We start from the raw sequence: 17526 nt of genomic DNA on the forward strand, positions 1-17526 counted from the left end.
ATTATCAAAGGTTTCTTTAAAAAATGGAAGCAAGATTAGGTTAGATTAGTCTTACAAGCACATTGAGCCGAGTTCTAGCAAGCTCGAATTCCTCGACAAGACAAACAACTAGACACGATTTCACGCATATCTAAAATAGGCCTAGATTATTGACGTAGCATCTTTTCTTGCCCTTAATAATCTTTTTCGAGAATTTTTTCGAGAAAATGTAAGGTTAATATCATTAAAAATCTTAAATTAATATTTCTTGACATATTTGTCCCTAAACGAATTTTCATCTCGCGAAAGATTCCAAACTGGTTTTCCTGATCCAAATCTATCCAAAATTAATTTTCACCTCAAGTCTCTAACTTTGTTCATGAGAGGAAAATTAATTTAGAGAATGTGTAATGGGTTTTAGTTTTGGGTAAATGGATCATGAGCATTAATTTGAGACTTTTAATAGTAGCAACTCTAAAATGCAAGACATGAAAGTCCTTTGTGAGTCAGGGTAGTAAAATCTTTATTGACCAAAAAAAAAAAGTAGTAAAATCTTTGGTATTTACTTAATGTCACAATAAGAACCAGTGCAAATCGTACCCGTAGAGACCAGGCCTAGGCGAAATAATGAACCGTGGCTCCGTAATCTCTTCCCCGAAAACGACCGATCGTGACCATATTTTATGGAAGAGGGGGGGCCATGAAAATTCGTGGAAAAAGCTCACAGAAAAACACGACAAGGTCTTCGCGGTTCTTGTCAAGTACAGTGGTCGCAGGAACAAGACACCAGAAAAGCTGCCGAACGTGGGGCACCGTAATTTTGCTTCGCAGGTAAATTATTAATTCGGGGTCACTCTCAGAATCTCACCCTTTTCAGTTTTCACCCCCACCCCCCAAAATGCCTGCATTTTCTACTTTAGATGTGGCAAAAAAGGTGAGAATTTCAGGTTAGATTTTTTTGCTTTTGGGAGACCTAGGAAAAGTGCGGAAACTCAAAATCTTGTGGGAAGCATGAGCATGAAAGAGGCCTTTTTCTTATCCAAGGGCCCCCGAGACTCATTTGGTTTTGCTAGTGGTCCTCCTATTTATGTGACGTTAATGTGAATCTTGATAATTGGTGAACCGTTGGATCACGGGAGAATAGAGTTTGGTCTTTCATTAAGGATCCATGCTCGTACGGTACTGCAGTTTAGATAAAAAAATAGAGACGCTCTTTGAATAGTAAATTGGTGTTTCCGAGGATCATAATAGTACCATTTTCATGATGAGGTTTCTTCGGTCATTACTATCCATGATGTACTACTATGAAGACAACAAAGCTCCTACGGTTAAATCCACTTTCAAATATCAATGAATAGTATAGGAAATCTTATGCAAATATTTTCTTTGTCTATCCTCTACCCAAATCCTTAAGTAGATATTAAAAAGCGAGCAAATTATGTCCTTCATGAAGTTCAAAGTGGGGTGGTGTTGAAACACTTGCGTGGAATTTCACGGAATACCCATAAGATCCTCTCAATTATGTTGGCCAGAGAAGAGAAAGAACATAAGACAATAATAATAATAATAGGGGAACTTACGTTAAATTTTTGTGAATTATGGGAATGACACATGTTTACTCTTAAATCTCCAACCGTTACGCATTATCTCCTGAATTTTCATTTTGTCATATTGGTTAACCCTCAGTTATATTTTCCATTAGTATGTTCAATGCACATTACTTTTTAGGGATAAAAGTGGATTTTCGTCTCATAATTTTAAAGAAATCTCTTTTACCCTCGATCTTTATAGAAATTTTGAAAAAAAAATAAAGAAATTGGAAAAAATGAATGAATTAAAATATTCACATCATAAAAGAGATAAGAATTGATAATAATATTAAAAGATAAGAATCATTAAAATTTGATGAATATACTAATAGAACTGATAATATATTACAAGAAAATGCAAGCAATAGGTAATATGGAAAATGCCTCAATAACAAAAAGGTCAAATTACAAAAATAGGATACTCATTATGTACTTTAAATGGTTAATTAATGTAAAAAGGACTGATGAATAAAAACTTGGGAAAAAAATCACATTGAATTTCAGTTAATTATTTGCCTCTGTAATATTTTAAAATATTTTTATTGGTCGATCATTTATCATATTAACTAACCCTATATAAAATATATAATGAGTAATCAAATTTTATCATTTGACCTTTATGTTATCGATGCCCTTTCCCTTTTCTTTGCGTTTATTATTTTTCTTCATATATCTTAATAGTACTATTAAAGTGGCTCTATGTATCAAATTTTAATTAAATTTATTGTTTAATAATATAATTTATATTTATTCTTCCTATTATTAGAATTTTATTTAAGTTAAATTCCTCCCATTTTCTATATTTTTTCATTTTTTACGGTATCTGGAGTAAAAGAGAGATTTCCTAATGAAATAAAAATATACGTTTACCATTAAAAAATAATTTACCTTGCACATGATAACCGAAAAAAAAATAAAGCTTACAACTGTAGCATAATGAAATTTCAGGGGAATATTGTGAAACACTTGAAAGTTCGTGGGCAAACGTGTGCCACGTTCAAAGTTCAAGAATGTTTTCTATAATTTTCCTATAATAATAATAATAATGGATGGTCAAAGGGTGAGACCGTAATAATAAGAAAGTTCCTTAAATGAACTAGTGATGCAAAATTTGATCAGTAGTAGGTATGGCATGTGCTAGCGCAGAGAGGCGGGTCCTGGGCAAAAGAATCTGAGGAAAATTTGGGGGTCAGGTGGGTTTGTGACTAGTGAGCCGATGCACCATAATAAATATGGAGGCCCCTCTGCTATATGACAAATTAAATGTGTTCAAAATTCTGACCTAAGCTCACATGCCTCCCCCCATCTAACATCTACTACCTAAGTCTGACCAAAGCTCATGTTCATCACATCAGGTGCATTGTACAGTTTCCTAGCTAGTGGTGGTCCAGGACCAAATTTGATGATGGACGGTCGACATAGTCCAAGCTCCAAATCATGTTTTGTTGACCAATTTAATGGGCCTCTAGATTTATGACCAAACAAAGAAATGGGCCGCTAGATTTTCGAAATTTGACCATTACTTGCCCAAATGAGGTTTTAGGGAGGGTCCTCGTGATCAAGTACAATGATTTGGAGTACTTCGACTAGTTTCATAACACAAGCTCCAATCTCTTCGGAGACGTCCGATAAAATTAAGATGATCCCTAGATCGCAACTCGAATTCAAAGATGATCGAATACGAACATTACTTCGCCATTAGCTAAAAAATTATGAAAGCGGTCTTGAATTTATTTTACAAATGTCAATTTAGTATTAAACTTTCCAACCAATATAATTTTAAATATTTGCATGAACACCCAATATAATCATTTTCGGCCAATTGCCATTGGAAATTGATGATATGGCAATCCACGTAAGATGTCGTTTCGAGTAAGTTTTCCATGTCAACGTATCGCATAGGACGATTGGGATGGTTGGACGCCACGTTAGCAATTTCCGGCAGCAATTGACCAAAATGATTATATTGAAATTTCGCGCAAAGTTTTAGTGCTCCATTAGCAAAATTGAAAAATTTATGACTGAAATTAACATTTGTACAATAAGTTTAAGACCGATTTGGTAGTTATCCTCACTATTATCTAGAGATGATTGGTTCCAAGGTGGCTAGTTTGACAAATTGGCAATCGGGAACCGCCCACTGGTTCCATGAACCGGTCTACAAAGACTAGACCTATTAAATGGGTGATGGGCGGGTTGGATTTGGGTCAGGTCATAAATGATTCAATCCAAATTGACCCATTAACTCGTTTATGACCCATTTATGTGTTATGCAAATTTCTTGACTTATACCTGACCTGACCTATATTCCTAAAACATTTTCATTTTAACCCATTAACCCGTTTATCCCATTTTTAAAAAATTGAAATTTTTATATTTTATTTTTTTTCTTTTTTTTCACAAATCATGAAATGGATTTGAGTTTTGGTTTTTGAGTTAAAATCTTAATATATCAGTTAGTGCCTGTTTAATAATACATTATTTGATGCGATGTTTTTCGATTTTAATTACCAATTATGCAAATCTAATACCCATACAGAAGTGCACAATATAAAGTAAGCTTGATGCACGGATACAGTAAAACAGCGGAATTAGACAAATGATTTCAGTATCTTCTCCACCATAACGGATAACAAACTCAAAGTACCACTCAGTCTCCACATCTTTGTTCGAGGGCGTCAATAGAAGGAAGCACACTTGGACAATCACATGAATCAATTGCAAATTACCATCAGAGCATGCTATCATCATAATCCTAAAAGTTGATATCGCTAGAATTTTCACAAAACTATTCAAATGCTGACTACCCACAGCAACTGCAAGTCAATTCTTGTAGTTTCCATTTGAATATTTCAACAAACCCATAATACCTTATTTTGGTTCCAGCCCCACTCAGTCTGCCAATGAACAGGGAGAGGCGAAGCAGAAAGCTCGCAAAATGAAACAAGCGATATGCTCTATTCAATGCAAGTCACCACTCTTTGGCCAAATAACCTACAATGAAAATCACCCAAATACTTCAGCCGGAAGAATGACCGAATTGAGAAGTGTGCTGAATCAAACATGTCAAGCACACGGCAGGTTATAACCCTTTATGATTTTACACTATCAAAATCCAAATTCAACAATCTAGCCAGCTAAAAGCACCAGCTCACACCTCGAACACAAAAATTCAAGGAAAACTCAACAAAAAAGTAAGCAAACAGAGAAAGCCCAATACCCAGAGACAAAAACGTCAGTCCCTTCGAACCCCGTTGAGTATGAGAAGTTCGGCTAGTACGCACCGATCGGCCTCCCTTCGAGCTACAAGACTTGATTCGTCGAGTAGGGACTCGATCGTAATTGGAGGAGCAAACTTCGTGAGCACACGCCAGTGGCGGGAGTCAAGGCGGTGGTGGCGGAGTTGTAGGTTTAGGGTTTGCGAGCAGTGTCGGACGAGCGACAGATGGGCGGCGCGGAGTTGGCGATAGCAATGGTGGTGGCTGCGCTAATTCGTGGAAGCGAATAGGGGGAGAGCAGATCATAAAGAAGTAACCCATTTACGAAAAGAAAATGAATTGATAAATGAGTTGTAAATGGGTTCAAATTATAATATTTATGACACATATATTTAGGCCTGCTTATTTTTAAAACCTATTATGATGATCTGAGAAATAGGGTGTGACCCATTAACGACCCATATAAACAAACATGGGTTCATAAATGGGTTTTGGACCCAGTTGATAGGTCTAGCAAAAATGAAGAAATTGAACGATTTGAAACTTTCAGTAAACAACACTACTTATATCCCAACGAATCATCTTAAAACTATAGAGAACACAGAAACAGAAGCACCAAAACGACCTCAACAAAAGAAAGGACCCTAACAGCCTTAGATCCGATATAGAGGTTAAGTAAATTAACCAATAATAGACGAACCCATCGAGCAAGCCGAGAAATCCAACATTTGCAGCATTTTAGCCATCAAATCAAAAGCCCGGACACTCTATTAAGCTCTAGAGAGAGAGAGAGAGAGAGAGAGAGAGGGGCAATAACCTGATGATAAAAACGAGGGTGCAAGTCGAGAGATCAAGAGAGAGAGAGGAGATAAAAAAGAGGCTAATTTGGGAATTGAAGAGGTGAAGCAGCGTTTTGAACTTATAGGAGAGGGAGCGACGAGGCTGGAGGCGACAGAGAGCGAGGGTGAGAGAGGGAGGCGAGGCGAGGCGCGGCCATGATTGTGAGGGACAGGTGGAGGCACAACTGAGTTGAGGCTGAGAGCGAGATGAGGCGAGAGAGTGAGAGTGAGAGTGAGAGAGGGAGGCGAGGCAAGGCCATGATTGTGAGGAACGGGCGAAGGCACGACTGAGTTGAGATTGAGAGCGAGATGAGAGGCGATAGAGTTTAGAGTTTTGGGACCGAGAGTGAGATGAGGGAATTAGGGTTTTGATTTTGAAAACTTAAAAATTAAAAATATATGCGTGTGTATCGATTCTGTTCAGGTGGTCCAGGTGAGCGATTTCACCCAAAAACCATTCAGTTCCCATAAAAATAACCTAGAACTGATCGGTTCGATCCGATTAGGGTGGTTTTCGATTTTTTTGCACATCTTTATTATTATTGGATGAGATTCAGATTGACATTACATTTAGTACCAAGAGATGTCATTTTATCTAGAAAATTTTGCGCCGACTATTCTTAAACTCACTCAAGTTGATTATGCAATGTAGGTATTCAATGATTTCGATTACCTATTACATTGAACTGTCAATTTCTTTGTATAATTGACATACTTTGAGTAGAATCCCACTAATTTTCCGAGGTGCATGTGGTCGATTGAGATTGACGATACATTTAGCACCAAGAGATGTCATTTCGTCTGAAAAATTTTGCACCGATTATTCTTAAACTCACTCAAGCGGATTATGCAATGTGGGTATCCATTGATTTCGATTACCTATTACATTGAACTGTCAATTTCATTGTACGATTGACATACTTACAAATTTTGTGAGGTGCACGTGGCCAACTGTTCATGTGCCACGTCTGCACTTCATTGGAATAATACATGTAAACATAAATATATATTCATGTTGAAATATTGCCTCATATCGTTTGACACAATAAATTTTATATGCTATTATATATATCCCTCCACCTATTTAAAATGATATTTAGAGTCAAAAGATATTTTGATTTTAGATTTCTATGCTGCATCTAAATCATTTGATGTATTAATTGAATTTGGCTAATAAAGTTACCAAGTTGTTTAAATTGACTTCTAATTTTTACATATCAGCAACTTGCGCGTTTCGACTTTTTTAGATTCGAAACTCTCTAAACTTTTCATATTCAAATGTGCATACTTAGATTCACATATAAATTTCTTCTCAATTTTCTAAAGTTTGAACAATCTTTTCAATAAAAGGAAAAGAAAGGCACCTTTTGCTTTTAGATGAGAAGAGAGGATTCAACTCCAACATGATTTAAGCGTTTAAATCAATACAGAGGGAGAGAGAGAGAGTCAAACTTTTGGATAATGCCACCTTTCAACCATGGAGAAAACGACACATGAAACGACAACCGAAAGAAACGTTTCGACACAAAACGACCGCAAACCCAAACTCCTCTCAAGCCCTCCGTTCCTCCCTCTACTGAGTCCTGACTTTGTGATTGAGAAGCATCGCCCGGAGCTCCGCCGCATCGATCTCCGCCGCGTGATTCACCGGCCTGTAGTACCCTGTCACTGGGTCCGGCGCCCACGCCGATGAGGCCCCACCGGACTGCTCCTTCATTGCGGCCATCTCCTCCACTTTCCCCACGAGGCCTACCCTGGACCCTCCCCTACCGAACCCGGCAGCCGCCGCGCCCGGTGCCGACGCCGCGAAGCCCCGCCTGCGAACGAATTCATCAAACAACGTCAAAGAGATTTGAGGAACTATATACGTTGCACACTCGCCGGGCCTCACCGATTCAAATTAATCAAACTCGCTTTTTCTTTACATACGCAATCGCAATATCAGTTAACACCTTTGTCCGAACCGATCATCTTCTTTGGCATCATTCAGTTCCCATCACACGACAACATGCACGCGGACACATATCGGATCACGTCCTCTGTACTGATGTCAACAAGGACGGCGGAATAAAACACTCACCGAGCAACGGCGGTGGAGAGCTCAGCCGCGATCGAAGCGGGGACGAACTTGGAGAAGGAGGCGAGAGAGCGAGCCATATCCGTTCTTTATTTGTATGTATAGAAAGCGAGATAGGACTGTGTCGTGGGGTGGTGGTGGTGATGCTGCTGCTGCAGAGGAAGCTCGTCTTCTTGGAACCCAAGAGGGAAGAAGACGAAGAAGAGAGCTTCTCTGCAGCAGGCGCAGGCAGAACTGGGGGGTGAAAGGTGGCGTTGTGGGAGTCTGAAACTAGGGTTTCTGGGTGGGTGGCTTTTATACGAGGATGGGAGGGAAGGAAGTCGGGGGCCCTTCTAGAAAGAAGAGAAAGTGGTTTTTGTTGGTGACGTTTGCCTCTTCTTTTGACGTTCTTGCCAAGCGACCCTAAGATTCACGTGGATGTCGAAGATAATATAAAGAACTGCTTTTCAAAGATATTACCGAGAACAACTGAAATTAAGGTCGAAGTTTTCTTTATCTTGCGTACTCAACATGACTTTTGGTAGTCCAATTCAAAATTGGGTGTCGTGTATTTTTTTATTTATTTATTTGGCGCGTGTGAATTCTTCCGTCGGGCGCGAAGTAACTTCGTATAGACTTGTTCTTGCGAAGATCAAATTCTTTCTTAACAAACGAAGTGAGGATGAGAGAAGATAGAGGTGTGAGCAAAACTTATCGGTAGAAGCTAGACCTGTCAAACGGGTGGGTCAGATTCGTGTTTGGATCGGGTCGAAAATGGCCCGATCCAAATTGATCAATTTCCATGCAATACAAATCTAGTAATCCATGTCTGAATTGCTAAAAATTTTGCACGAAATTGCAGTGAGAGGGTGGAGTAAGCGGGCGCGAAATTGAGTGAGGGTGAGAGAAAGTGAAGAGAGAGTCATAAATAGAGATATGTTGTATCTAAGTAAGTTGTGAACTAATTTAATATCCATATTATTTTCGATTTTACCATTGTAAACACATTTATGCTATATTTACTGTATATAATTAACTCATATAGCAACTCAATCCATCAAATATGAGTTAAAAAATGGGCTTATAACACATTTTAATAAGTATAGTGGAAGTCCACTCAAGCACACAAGGTGGGTAGAAAGCTTATAGAACTTAGTGCGCGACTTCCAAAAGAGCCAAAGTTTAGAGGCTACTGAGCTAGATTATAAGCTACTCAACCTATTCATGCGTATGTGACACGAGACATCATGAAAATCAAAACATGTCTAGATTAAAAATCCTAAATAGTTCCAAAAGTGTTTTGTATAGGAAATGATAATATGTTCGGGGCGACCGTAGATAATTGAAAACTAATTAGTTACACTACTTCAATAACTTCTTTTTCAACAAAATAAAATAAAATACGTCGCCTCCATATAAACTTAATTAGAATAAATATAGTTAAGAATAATGTGAAAAGTGAATTGTAGAATTTTCCGCGTATTTTAATACGTATAATGAAGAGAGCATCAGCCTGTTTATAGGCTTTATAAGATGACTATTGAAGGTAATAATTATTGATCAAGATAATTAAGATAGAGATACACTTGCAATCTTAAGAGATACATAGATTTAATAGAATTATCAAATAAAATCCATAATTATTGGTAAGAATCGTCGATCAAAGGCATATCTCCAATCATGGACGCAATGGAAAATTGATGAAGGGTCAAACAAAAGAATGATTAAGGTGCGGCAAACCTTAATCAGTGGACGGCACGCGTTCTTAGGCGACTCGTGGGAGATTGCGGCGTCGTAGCCGTCGAGATGCGCGGCCAGATTGAGATCGCAACGTCCCGTCCACACCAGCGAAGGCCCACCGTTGGATAGCGGAGGCGGCGACCGCACATCGGACGGTCCCGATCGCATCACGAGGCGCTCCGGCCAATGGGAAAACGTAAAGCCCAATTTTCCAAAATTTGGTTTCGGCACCGCCCATTCGCTGAGACTCGGACACGTGGCTGGCTGCATCCGTCTCCACGCTAACGGCACGTGGGAAGGAAATACGGACACGTGGCTGCGCTAGCCTCGTGCCGGAAGGTCGATGCACTCGAAGCTCGATTGGAGCGCCATTCGAATAAATAGTTCCCCACGCATGTTATATGTACCTGGGTATATAATGTAATTGTGAGGAATTTTATAATTATGAAATATGTTTTTGGAAAAATTAATAGAAATTCGATCAAGGTCGCGAACCTATCGAGTTGAGTATATGGGAGCCGGAGCTCGACTTGATGGAATACTCGAATGACTTGACCTTAGCTCGACTTGAAATCGGGTGAATCGATCTGAATTAGTTCACCGAGCCAAGATCGAGCTACTACTAGTGGCTCGGTAAACTACTAGTTATTATTAGTATTTTCTTATAGAGCCTATTTATTTCATGAAAAATGTATCATTTCTAGAAAATACTTTTCGAAAGTAATTTGATTTCATTTTTTGGTGTTTGGCTAAAATCTAAAAAAGACGTGGAAAGTATTTTTAGTCGTTTGATAAAGAAAATCTGATAGGGAAAATTATAAAAAAAAATCGCATTTTTTTTAAATTTTAATTAATTTTATTTTTATGTATATTTTTCTTCCTTGGCCAGTTGCCGCCCCCGTTGGGGTCGGCAATCGGCCACAGACGACATCAAGCCTTGCCTAAAGCCAGCGACCTAGGAGTGATTGGTTTTTGATCGGATCCGATTTCAGTCCAGTCCAATGGAACCGGTCACACGTATAACATGAAGATGAAATTAAAAAAGCAAAAGGGCAAGAGATTTCAGCTTTTCTCTGGCAAAAAGAAAAAAATGTCCAACCAATCAATCAGAGAAATCTTTCGTGCTTTTCTCCGGCAAATTTCGGCTAGCATGATCAAAGGAATTGATTCCTCTTGACTATGTAAAAAGGGGCAACAAATGCGGCAGTGATCGAAGAGGGAAGCAAATGAGATTGTCTCCATTTTATTTTGGCAACAAATTGGCAAGGGAATCTGGTTGTGAGTAAAAAAGCATACAAAAAGGGATATTCTCTTGGGAAGATAATGGGTAAGGTCGGTCAATAGGGAGTAATAAAAGGAAACTATGAATAAAAATAAAGAGGGTGAGAGATTTAAGCACTAATGGGAGCGAAGCAAATCAGTAAGACCATTTATACCGCTCTCTTTCCTTAAATTTTTGAAGAAATAGTCTGTCCGGTCCACTTCGGTTGGTCGTCTGGACACTGGTTCCACTTTTATGAACCAGCAACTGGACCGGCACTCCTAGAAACAACCGGGCGGACGGTCTGTCTTGCTCACCCCTACAGCAATTAGCCAAGGAAGAAGCAAAAAGAAAAAGAAAGAAAAAAGAAAAAAGAAATAACAAATAATTTGATATTTTTAAACCATAATAAAAAAAATAAGAAAAACAAAATATTTTTCGCAAAATAAACGGACCTTGACTTCACTCGTGGCTAGAACAAAGTAGGGTTGATTCTGGCTTTCTTATGTAACATCCGTGTCTGTCATGGTCGCCTTTTTGGAAAGAGAGAACGATACGAGTATTTCAATTTTGGCAAAAAAAAAGAGAGAGATTGTTTCAATTCATTGCTTAGTAATCATAGAAAAAGTACACTGCAAACAAGAATTGACAATTGTCATGTTATGTTCCTAAATGAAATGAGAACATATTTTTGGAATATTTCTACTTTAAATTCCCACACTTCTTAGGCATTTTCCAGATGAAACCCTTGTATAATTAATTTATTTAATCAAGCCCCTTTGCTTTCATAAGATTTCTAATTAGATTCCTTTGACATCAAATCCGACTAATTCCAGCTGACGTGCCCGTCGGACAACGTCATAGCGTGATGTGGATAACATTTTTCCAATGTGAACGTCCGCCCGGACATCCACATCAGCTATATTTTATCCACTTGTATTCCGATGTTTTGTGGGCTTAAATTTTCATACATGACATGTGGGCATCCAAATATTCTTATCCGCATTATACTTTGGCGTAGTCGGATGGCCAGATCAGTTGAATTTAGTGTCGGAAGGATTTGATTAGAAAATTTATAAAAGTAGGATCTTATCAAACAAATTAAAAATGCAGGGACTTAGATTAGAAAAGTAACATAGATGAAAAGTATAATTTTTCCATATTTTTTTACTGATACTTTCGTGTCAAAGGAAATTGAGAAGGAACAGGATTGTTATACACTCACTATTTGCATTGCTCCTTCTCCCCCAATTTTTATGAAATCCAATCAAAGAAAAAACAGACTAGGGGGTTCGATTCACGATGTGGGCTATTTTCCTTCCATTTCTAATTTTTTTTCCTCCATCTCTAATTAAACGAGAAAAATTTGGAGACAACTTTCTCTGATCAATTTTCTGAATTGCGAGTTGAGGGGCCCTGGCCCCCCAACTTTCTATAAATTATACTCAGGCCCCAATTTTCAAAACAGTTTACATTTACATGCATAGGCTGTGGCCCAACCAGAAATTTCAAATTTCTCGACATAAGAACTTCTAGGATGTACTTTTAGGAACTTTTAATAATAAAAAACTTTAAACATAAGAGATACGCGTTGCAATTAGACTTGTCAAACAGGTGGGTCGAGTTAGGTTGATCTAACCCATACATGACCCTATCCATATTGATAAAAAACTTCTATATTTAACCAAAATTAGAAAACTCATACACAAATTAAGGTGAAAGCTCGAAATAAGCGAACGTGAGATTAAGAAAGAGCGAAGAGTCAACATTGAGTTGGGTCAAATAAATTGTGAATTCATTTAACATCCATATTAAACTCATTTATGGCCCATGAAGAACTAACCCATATAACAACCCAATCCATTAAAAATAAGAAATGGGTTCATGACTCATTTTGATAGGTCTAGATGCAATCTTCTAATTGTGAAATATAAGGAATAATAACGAGTAATTATTTATGACTTGAGAAAAAATTTACTTGGGTATATATGGTATGATTGCAATTCACCATTGACTCTCTTTTTATTTTGGTGACATCATATATTCATTGAAAATTTGCATACACTAATGACTTATTATGAGATACTATAAAGGATAAAAATCTAATTTCCAACTGTCCAAAAAAGGTAAAAGGACACTAGAAGTGCCATAAGTTGTGTACGGAGATCACTATAAAGGATAAAAATCTAATTTCCAACTGTCCAAAAAAGGCAAAAGGACACTAGAAGTGCCATAAGTTGTGTACAAAGATCACTTTGGTGTCATAACTTTTTTTCGGATCACTTTAGTGCCAAATCGGAGGAAAATATATCACTTTAGTGACTCCGGCCAAAAAGCCGATGTGACATTTATATTTAAAAAAAATGGTCTGACTTGTACACGTGAAAATTATGTGATTTTTTTTCGAATTTTTTAATATTTTTTTTTCCTAACTTTTCCTCGGTCGCCGCTCCGGCGACCGGCCAAAGGGGAGGGCCGGCAAGGTCCTCTGGCGAAGCTCACCCCGCCGGCCACCGGCGAGGCTTGCCCTCGCCGGCCCCTGATTGGGTGAGGTCGCCTCGCCCAGCAAAGGCGAGGCCGACCTCGCCGTCGCCTCAACCGGGGCGAAGGCGAGGCGAGACCTCGCCGTCGTGACCCAGGCGACGGCGAGGTCGGCCTCGCCAGATCTGGCGAAGCTTGCCGGTGGCCAACGGGGCGAGCTTCGCCAGATCTAGCAAGGCGAGACCTCGCCGTCGTGACCCAGGCGACGGCGAGGTCGGCCTCGCCAGATCTGGCGAAGCTTGCCGGTGGCCAGCGGGGCGAGCTTCGCCAGATCTAGTAAGGCGAGACCTCGCCGTTGTGACCTAGGCGACGGCGAGGTCGGCCTTGCCAGATCTGGCGAAGCTTGCCGGTGGCCAGCGGGGCGAGCTTTGCCAGATCTGGCAAGGCGAGACCTCGCCGTCGTGACCTAGGCGACGGCGAGGTCAGCCTCGCCAAATCTAGCGAAGCTCGCCGGTGGCCGGCGGGGCGAGCTTCGCCAGATCTAGCGAGGCGAGACCTCACCGTCGTGACCTAGGCGACGGCGAGGTCGACCTCGCCAGATCTGGCGAAGCTCGCCGGTGGCTGGCGGGGCGAGCTTCGCCAGATCTGGCGAGGTCGACGTCACCATCGCTTGGGTCGCAACGGTGAGGCCTCGCCTTGCCAGCAAAGGCAATTGCTTCCTCTCGGCGAGGGTTGCCGGGCCCCGGCCAGGGGCCGGCGACCCTCGCCAACCACTCCGCCCACCACTGCCGGCCCTTCCCGGCGGTGGTGGGGTGGCAGCAACAGCGGCGAGGGCGCCGCTGCTGCAATATTTGATTTTTTTTTTTAATATAAATAAATATAATATAAATTTTATTTTTCCAAAAAAGTATACGTCAGCAAACTAAACGGCGTCGTTTTTTATTTTTAATGCTGACTGGACCTCTCCGGCGAGCCATGTCAGCACCACGTAGGATTTCCGGCAAGCTATGTCAGTATTGACACTAAAGTGATCGTTTTTCAAAAAAATTGGCATCAAAGTGATCCAAAAAAAAGTTATAGCACCAAAGTGATCTCCGTACACAAGTTATGGCACTAATAATGTCCTTTTGCCGTCCAAAAAATTCAAGTTATTACCCACTTTAAAAGAATATTAGTTTCATCACAAATTTATCAAAACAAAGCTAAATATCCTTTCCTATTTGTGAACGACATCTTGATGTAACGTGAGTTGGGCCTTTCTCTTTTTTGTCACTCCACTCGGCTTGTGCGCCAAGGTCTTCTGGCCTTTTGAGTTTTCTATTCTATAGAGTTTCAGGACTCTCGGCTTACAGTCTTTAGAGATTTTGTTGTTTGCTACTTATTTGACTATGCATCCAATCCTCATATGCTCCGATTGTTCCGTTAGCGCCACGTCAGCAAATTCCGTCACCACACCATTCACGGGATGACCGATGACATTTTCAATAAGGTAGAGGGGCGGTTTTGATTTGCTAACAAAACTTAGGGAACAACAATGACATTAACCACCATAAAATGATGAATGAAAAGCAGATCCCCCCCACAGGGTCATTGAACTCACATTGTAAAGAGAGAAACATACCCATACAAACAAAAAAGATGAATGATTCGTCTACAAGTAAATCATCAAAACCAATGCTAGTTGAATATAAACTAAGATGTCAAAAATGTTCTCACGACATAGAGAGGACATAGAACCGCAAAACAACTACCCGATGTGGAATCTTAATCTTCTTCCTCACCCTCGTTCTCAGCGATGTTAAAGTACCTAAGCTCATAAACATTACGGTCCTTGTTGGAAGCAATCACCCGAAGCCAATCCCGGACATTGTGCTTCTTCAAATACTTCTTTGTCAAGTACTTGAGGTACCTGAAAAATTGGACAGTTGAACAAGCAACAAGCAAGTAAGATACTTTCATAAAAAGGTACAAGAAGTTCTGCAGATACATGAAAACAACTAAGGGATGTGAAGTAGATTTAGTAGATGGGATATGCAACAAAAGCAGTACAAGAGCCAGTCATTAAAGGCAACACCAACATAAACCAAGTTAAGGGTACAACAATCACGCTAAAAGGAAAGTGATCGGTGATATGAGCTGCATTACTAAATCCCAACGAATCCCAACACCTCGATGAGCATAACAGGGAGCCCAAAAGCTCGGCAAAACAAGAACTGATTGAACAGTCAACAACAAAACAAAAAATCAGGGTCAAATTTTTATGGGCAAGGCCATTTTTTTATTTACATTGTTGGTACATTGCAAACAAGGAAACAACACTATCAAATTTCTGTCCCAAAATACCATTTTTAGCAACTTACGTTCAACAACATGCGACACCCTTCATTTGCCGACCATTTCACAAGACAAATCAATTAAAAAGCCATTCCATGACTAGATACAAGATCTAGTAATTCGGAAAATTCAATAGCAGGTAGTGGCAAGCATTGAGGAACCATCCAACCAAAGAAGCCAACTACCACTGCAATACTCAAATTGCACATCAAGGTATCCAAGACCACCGCCCCACGTCCCCCATTCAAACGATCAGCTTCCATTGATTTCATCTAACCTCCATGGGCACGAAATCTAATAATTTAAAACACAAGCAATTCAAACACATCCAAACAGCCCCATAACAAGCAAGATCACTTCGCTTCCAATGTTCTAAGGTACTCGCTCTAACCAGATTATGGACGCAAGACATGCTCTAACGAGGAAAAACAGATCCCCATCACTCGTTGAAGTGAAACAGCCTCACATAAATTAAGCTAAAAAAATTTATCTCCAATGTCATATCACATCGCCTGAAGTCATCCAAATGATAAGAGGGGAGAAAGAAAAGATCACCTCTTGGAGAAGTTGGAGTCGGAGGTGACGGTGATCTTGGACTTGTCGCGGGCGACGGAGACGGCGTCGCCGAGGGCGCCGGCCTTGCCGTCGACCTTGATGCGCTCCTGGAGGAACTTCTCGAGGGAGGCGATGTCCATGATCTTGTCCTCCACCGGCTTCGCGCAGTCGATCACGAAGCCCACGCCCTTCTTCTTCCCGGCCTTCGCGCCCCCTCCCGCCGCCGCCGCCGCCGCCGCCGCCGCGCTCCCTGCCTTCCTCATCGCTCGCCGGCCGATGGATTCAATCGCTGCCGATGCAAAATCAAGAAACCGGCGTTAGCCATAGGAGACCAAGAAAGAGAGAGAGAAGAGAGAAGAGAGAAGAGAGAGGAACCTGGTGATTCTAGGGTTTCTTGGGTGCGCGGCGGAGATGGGCGAAGATGAAGAAGAAGGAGGAGGAGGAAGAATTAGGGTTTGCAAGATTTAAAGTCGCCCGATGGAGATGTGCTTGGGCCTGTGGGCTTCTTGAACACTATCATGGCACTTGCCACCTCATGGCCCAGCTCTTTTTTTTTTTTGGTATTTCTTTATTTTCCGTTTTGACCAAAAAAAAAAAAGGTGTATATTATCCGTTCCATCAATTTTGGGTTAAAAAAGTAAAAATAGAAAAAATGGGCGACAAAGTTTATTTTCACGAAGTTGGGTCTAAATTATTGCCCAAACCTGTTCATAATTTTCATTTTTACGAATATTCGAGTAGGGTCCAGCTTCGCTAGGGCTGGTCTTTCTCGATAAATGCCCTTACTCAAAGCCCGTCTAAAAAAGCCTTTCAGCCCTTGTAGCTCAAGTCGGGCTCAGATGGGCTCACGAGCCGCCATACTTATGATCATGTTTAAATAAACCAATTATTAAATATTTGATTTGGATTACAACTATCGCAAAAATCACCAGTGATAAGGATTTTGTGGTGATTGAAATTCTCACCAAGATACAAGTTGAGCGAGGCCTTTTATCTTCGTTATCTTCATTGGCACAACAAAAAGATCTACTCCGATCACATATTATCACGTGTATATTATCAACTCGGTTAAATTAAATCGATTCTAAAATGTGGTAGATATATTTACCGAAATAAGATTTAAGAGTACCGCAAAATTATTATTTTTTAGTTCTTTTGAAAAACGAACTGTGCCCAATCATTTGATCATTTGGGTGCAACAATATTCATGGCTATAATAGTCTTCAAAAGTTTTTATTAGAAATAAACTTTGGATCTTAGTTTTGAAATTGACAAAAAAATAAAAGGACAATAGCGAGAGGTTGAAAGTGTTGTTCAAGGATTGGACACAAGAAATAAATTTGAAAAATCACTCACCACCTCTCCCATCGAAAATAAAAGACCAAGCGAGAAAAAAAAAGTCACCTAACCACTCTCAAACAAAATGGACAAATTTTTTTTTCTGACCAAAAGAAAAAAGAAGGCGACATACGTG

At 40.0% G+C, this 17526-nt stretch overlaps 2 protein-coding genes across 2 annotated transcripts; both read right to left on the reverse strand.

Annotated features, from left to right (window-relative positions):
* Nucleotides 1-7073: 7073 nt before the first annotated feature.
* Nucleotides 7074-8004, reverse strand: LOC115680410 (late embryogenesis abundant protein Lea5-A-like). Its single transcript, XM_030604214.2, has 2 exons — nucleotides 7706-8004; nucleotides 7074-7442 (listed from the first exon to the last, which is right to left on the reverse strand). The coding sequence occupies exons 1-2, from the start codon at nucleotides 7780-7782 to the stop codon at nucleotides 7199-7201; spliced, it is 321 nt and encodes a 106-aa protein (XP_030460074.1). The 5' UTR covers nucleotides 7783-8004; the 3' UTR covers nucleotides 7074-7198.
* A 6760-nt stretch (nucleotides 8005-14764) lies between these two features.
* LOC115664460 (60S ribosomal protein L22-2-like) lies at nucleotides 14765-16556 on the reverse strand. Its single transcript, XM_030586389.2, has 3 exons — nucleotides 16428-16556; nucleotides 16053-16341; nucleotides 14765-15072 (listed from the first exon to the last, which is right to left on the reverse strand). The coding sequence occupies exons 2-3, from the start codon at nucleotides 16313-16315 to the stop codon at nucleotides 14928-14930; spliced, it is 408 nt and encodes a 135-aa protein (XP_030442249.1). The 5' UTR covers nucleotides 16316-16341; nucleotides 16428-16556; the 3' UTR covers nucleotides 14765-14927.
* Nucleotides 16557-17526: the final 970 nt, after the last annotated feature.

Source organism: Syzygium oleosum, unplaced genomic scaffold, assembly GCF_021117445.2.
Source record: "Syzygium oleosum isolate NSW1041296 unplaced genomic scaffold, Sole_v2.1 Sole_v2.36, whole genome shotgun sequence".
NCBI classification, from domain to species: domain Eukaryota; kingdom Viridiplantae; phylum Streptophyta; class Magnoliopsida; order Myrtales; family Myrtaceae; genus Syzygium; species Syzygium oleosum.

Coding starts and splice junctions, on each gene's coding strand:
- LOC115680410 (XM_030604214.2), bottom strand. CDS start 7,782: ATGGCTCGCTCTCTCGCCTCCTTCTCCAAGTTCGTCCCCGCTTCGATC. Junction 7,443..7,705: donor CTCTCCACCGCCGTTGCTCG/GTGAGTGTTTTA, acceptor ATTCGTTCGCAG/GCGGGGCTTCGCGGCGTCGG.
- LOC115664460 (XM_030586389.2), bottom strand. CDS start 16,315: ATGAGGAAGGCAGGGAGCGCGGCGGCGGCGGCGGCGGCGGCGGCGGGA. Junction 15,073..16,052: donor GACTCCAACTTCTCCAAGAG/GTGATCTTTTCT, acceptor CCAATTTTTCAG/GTACCTCAAGTACTTGACAA.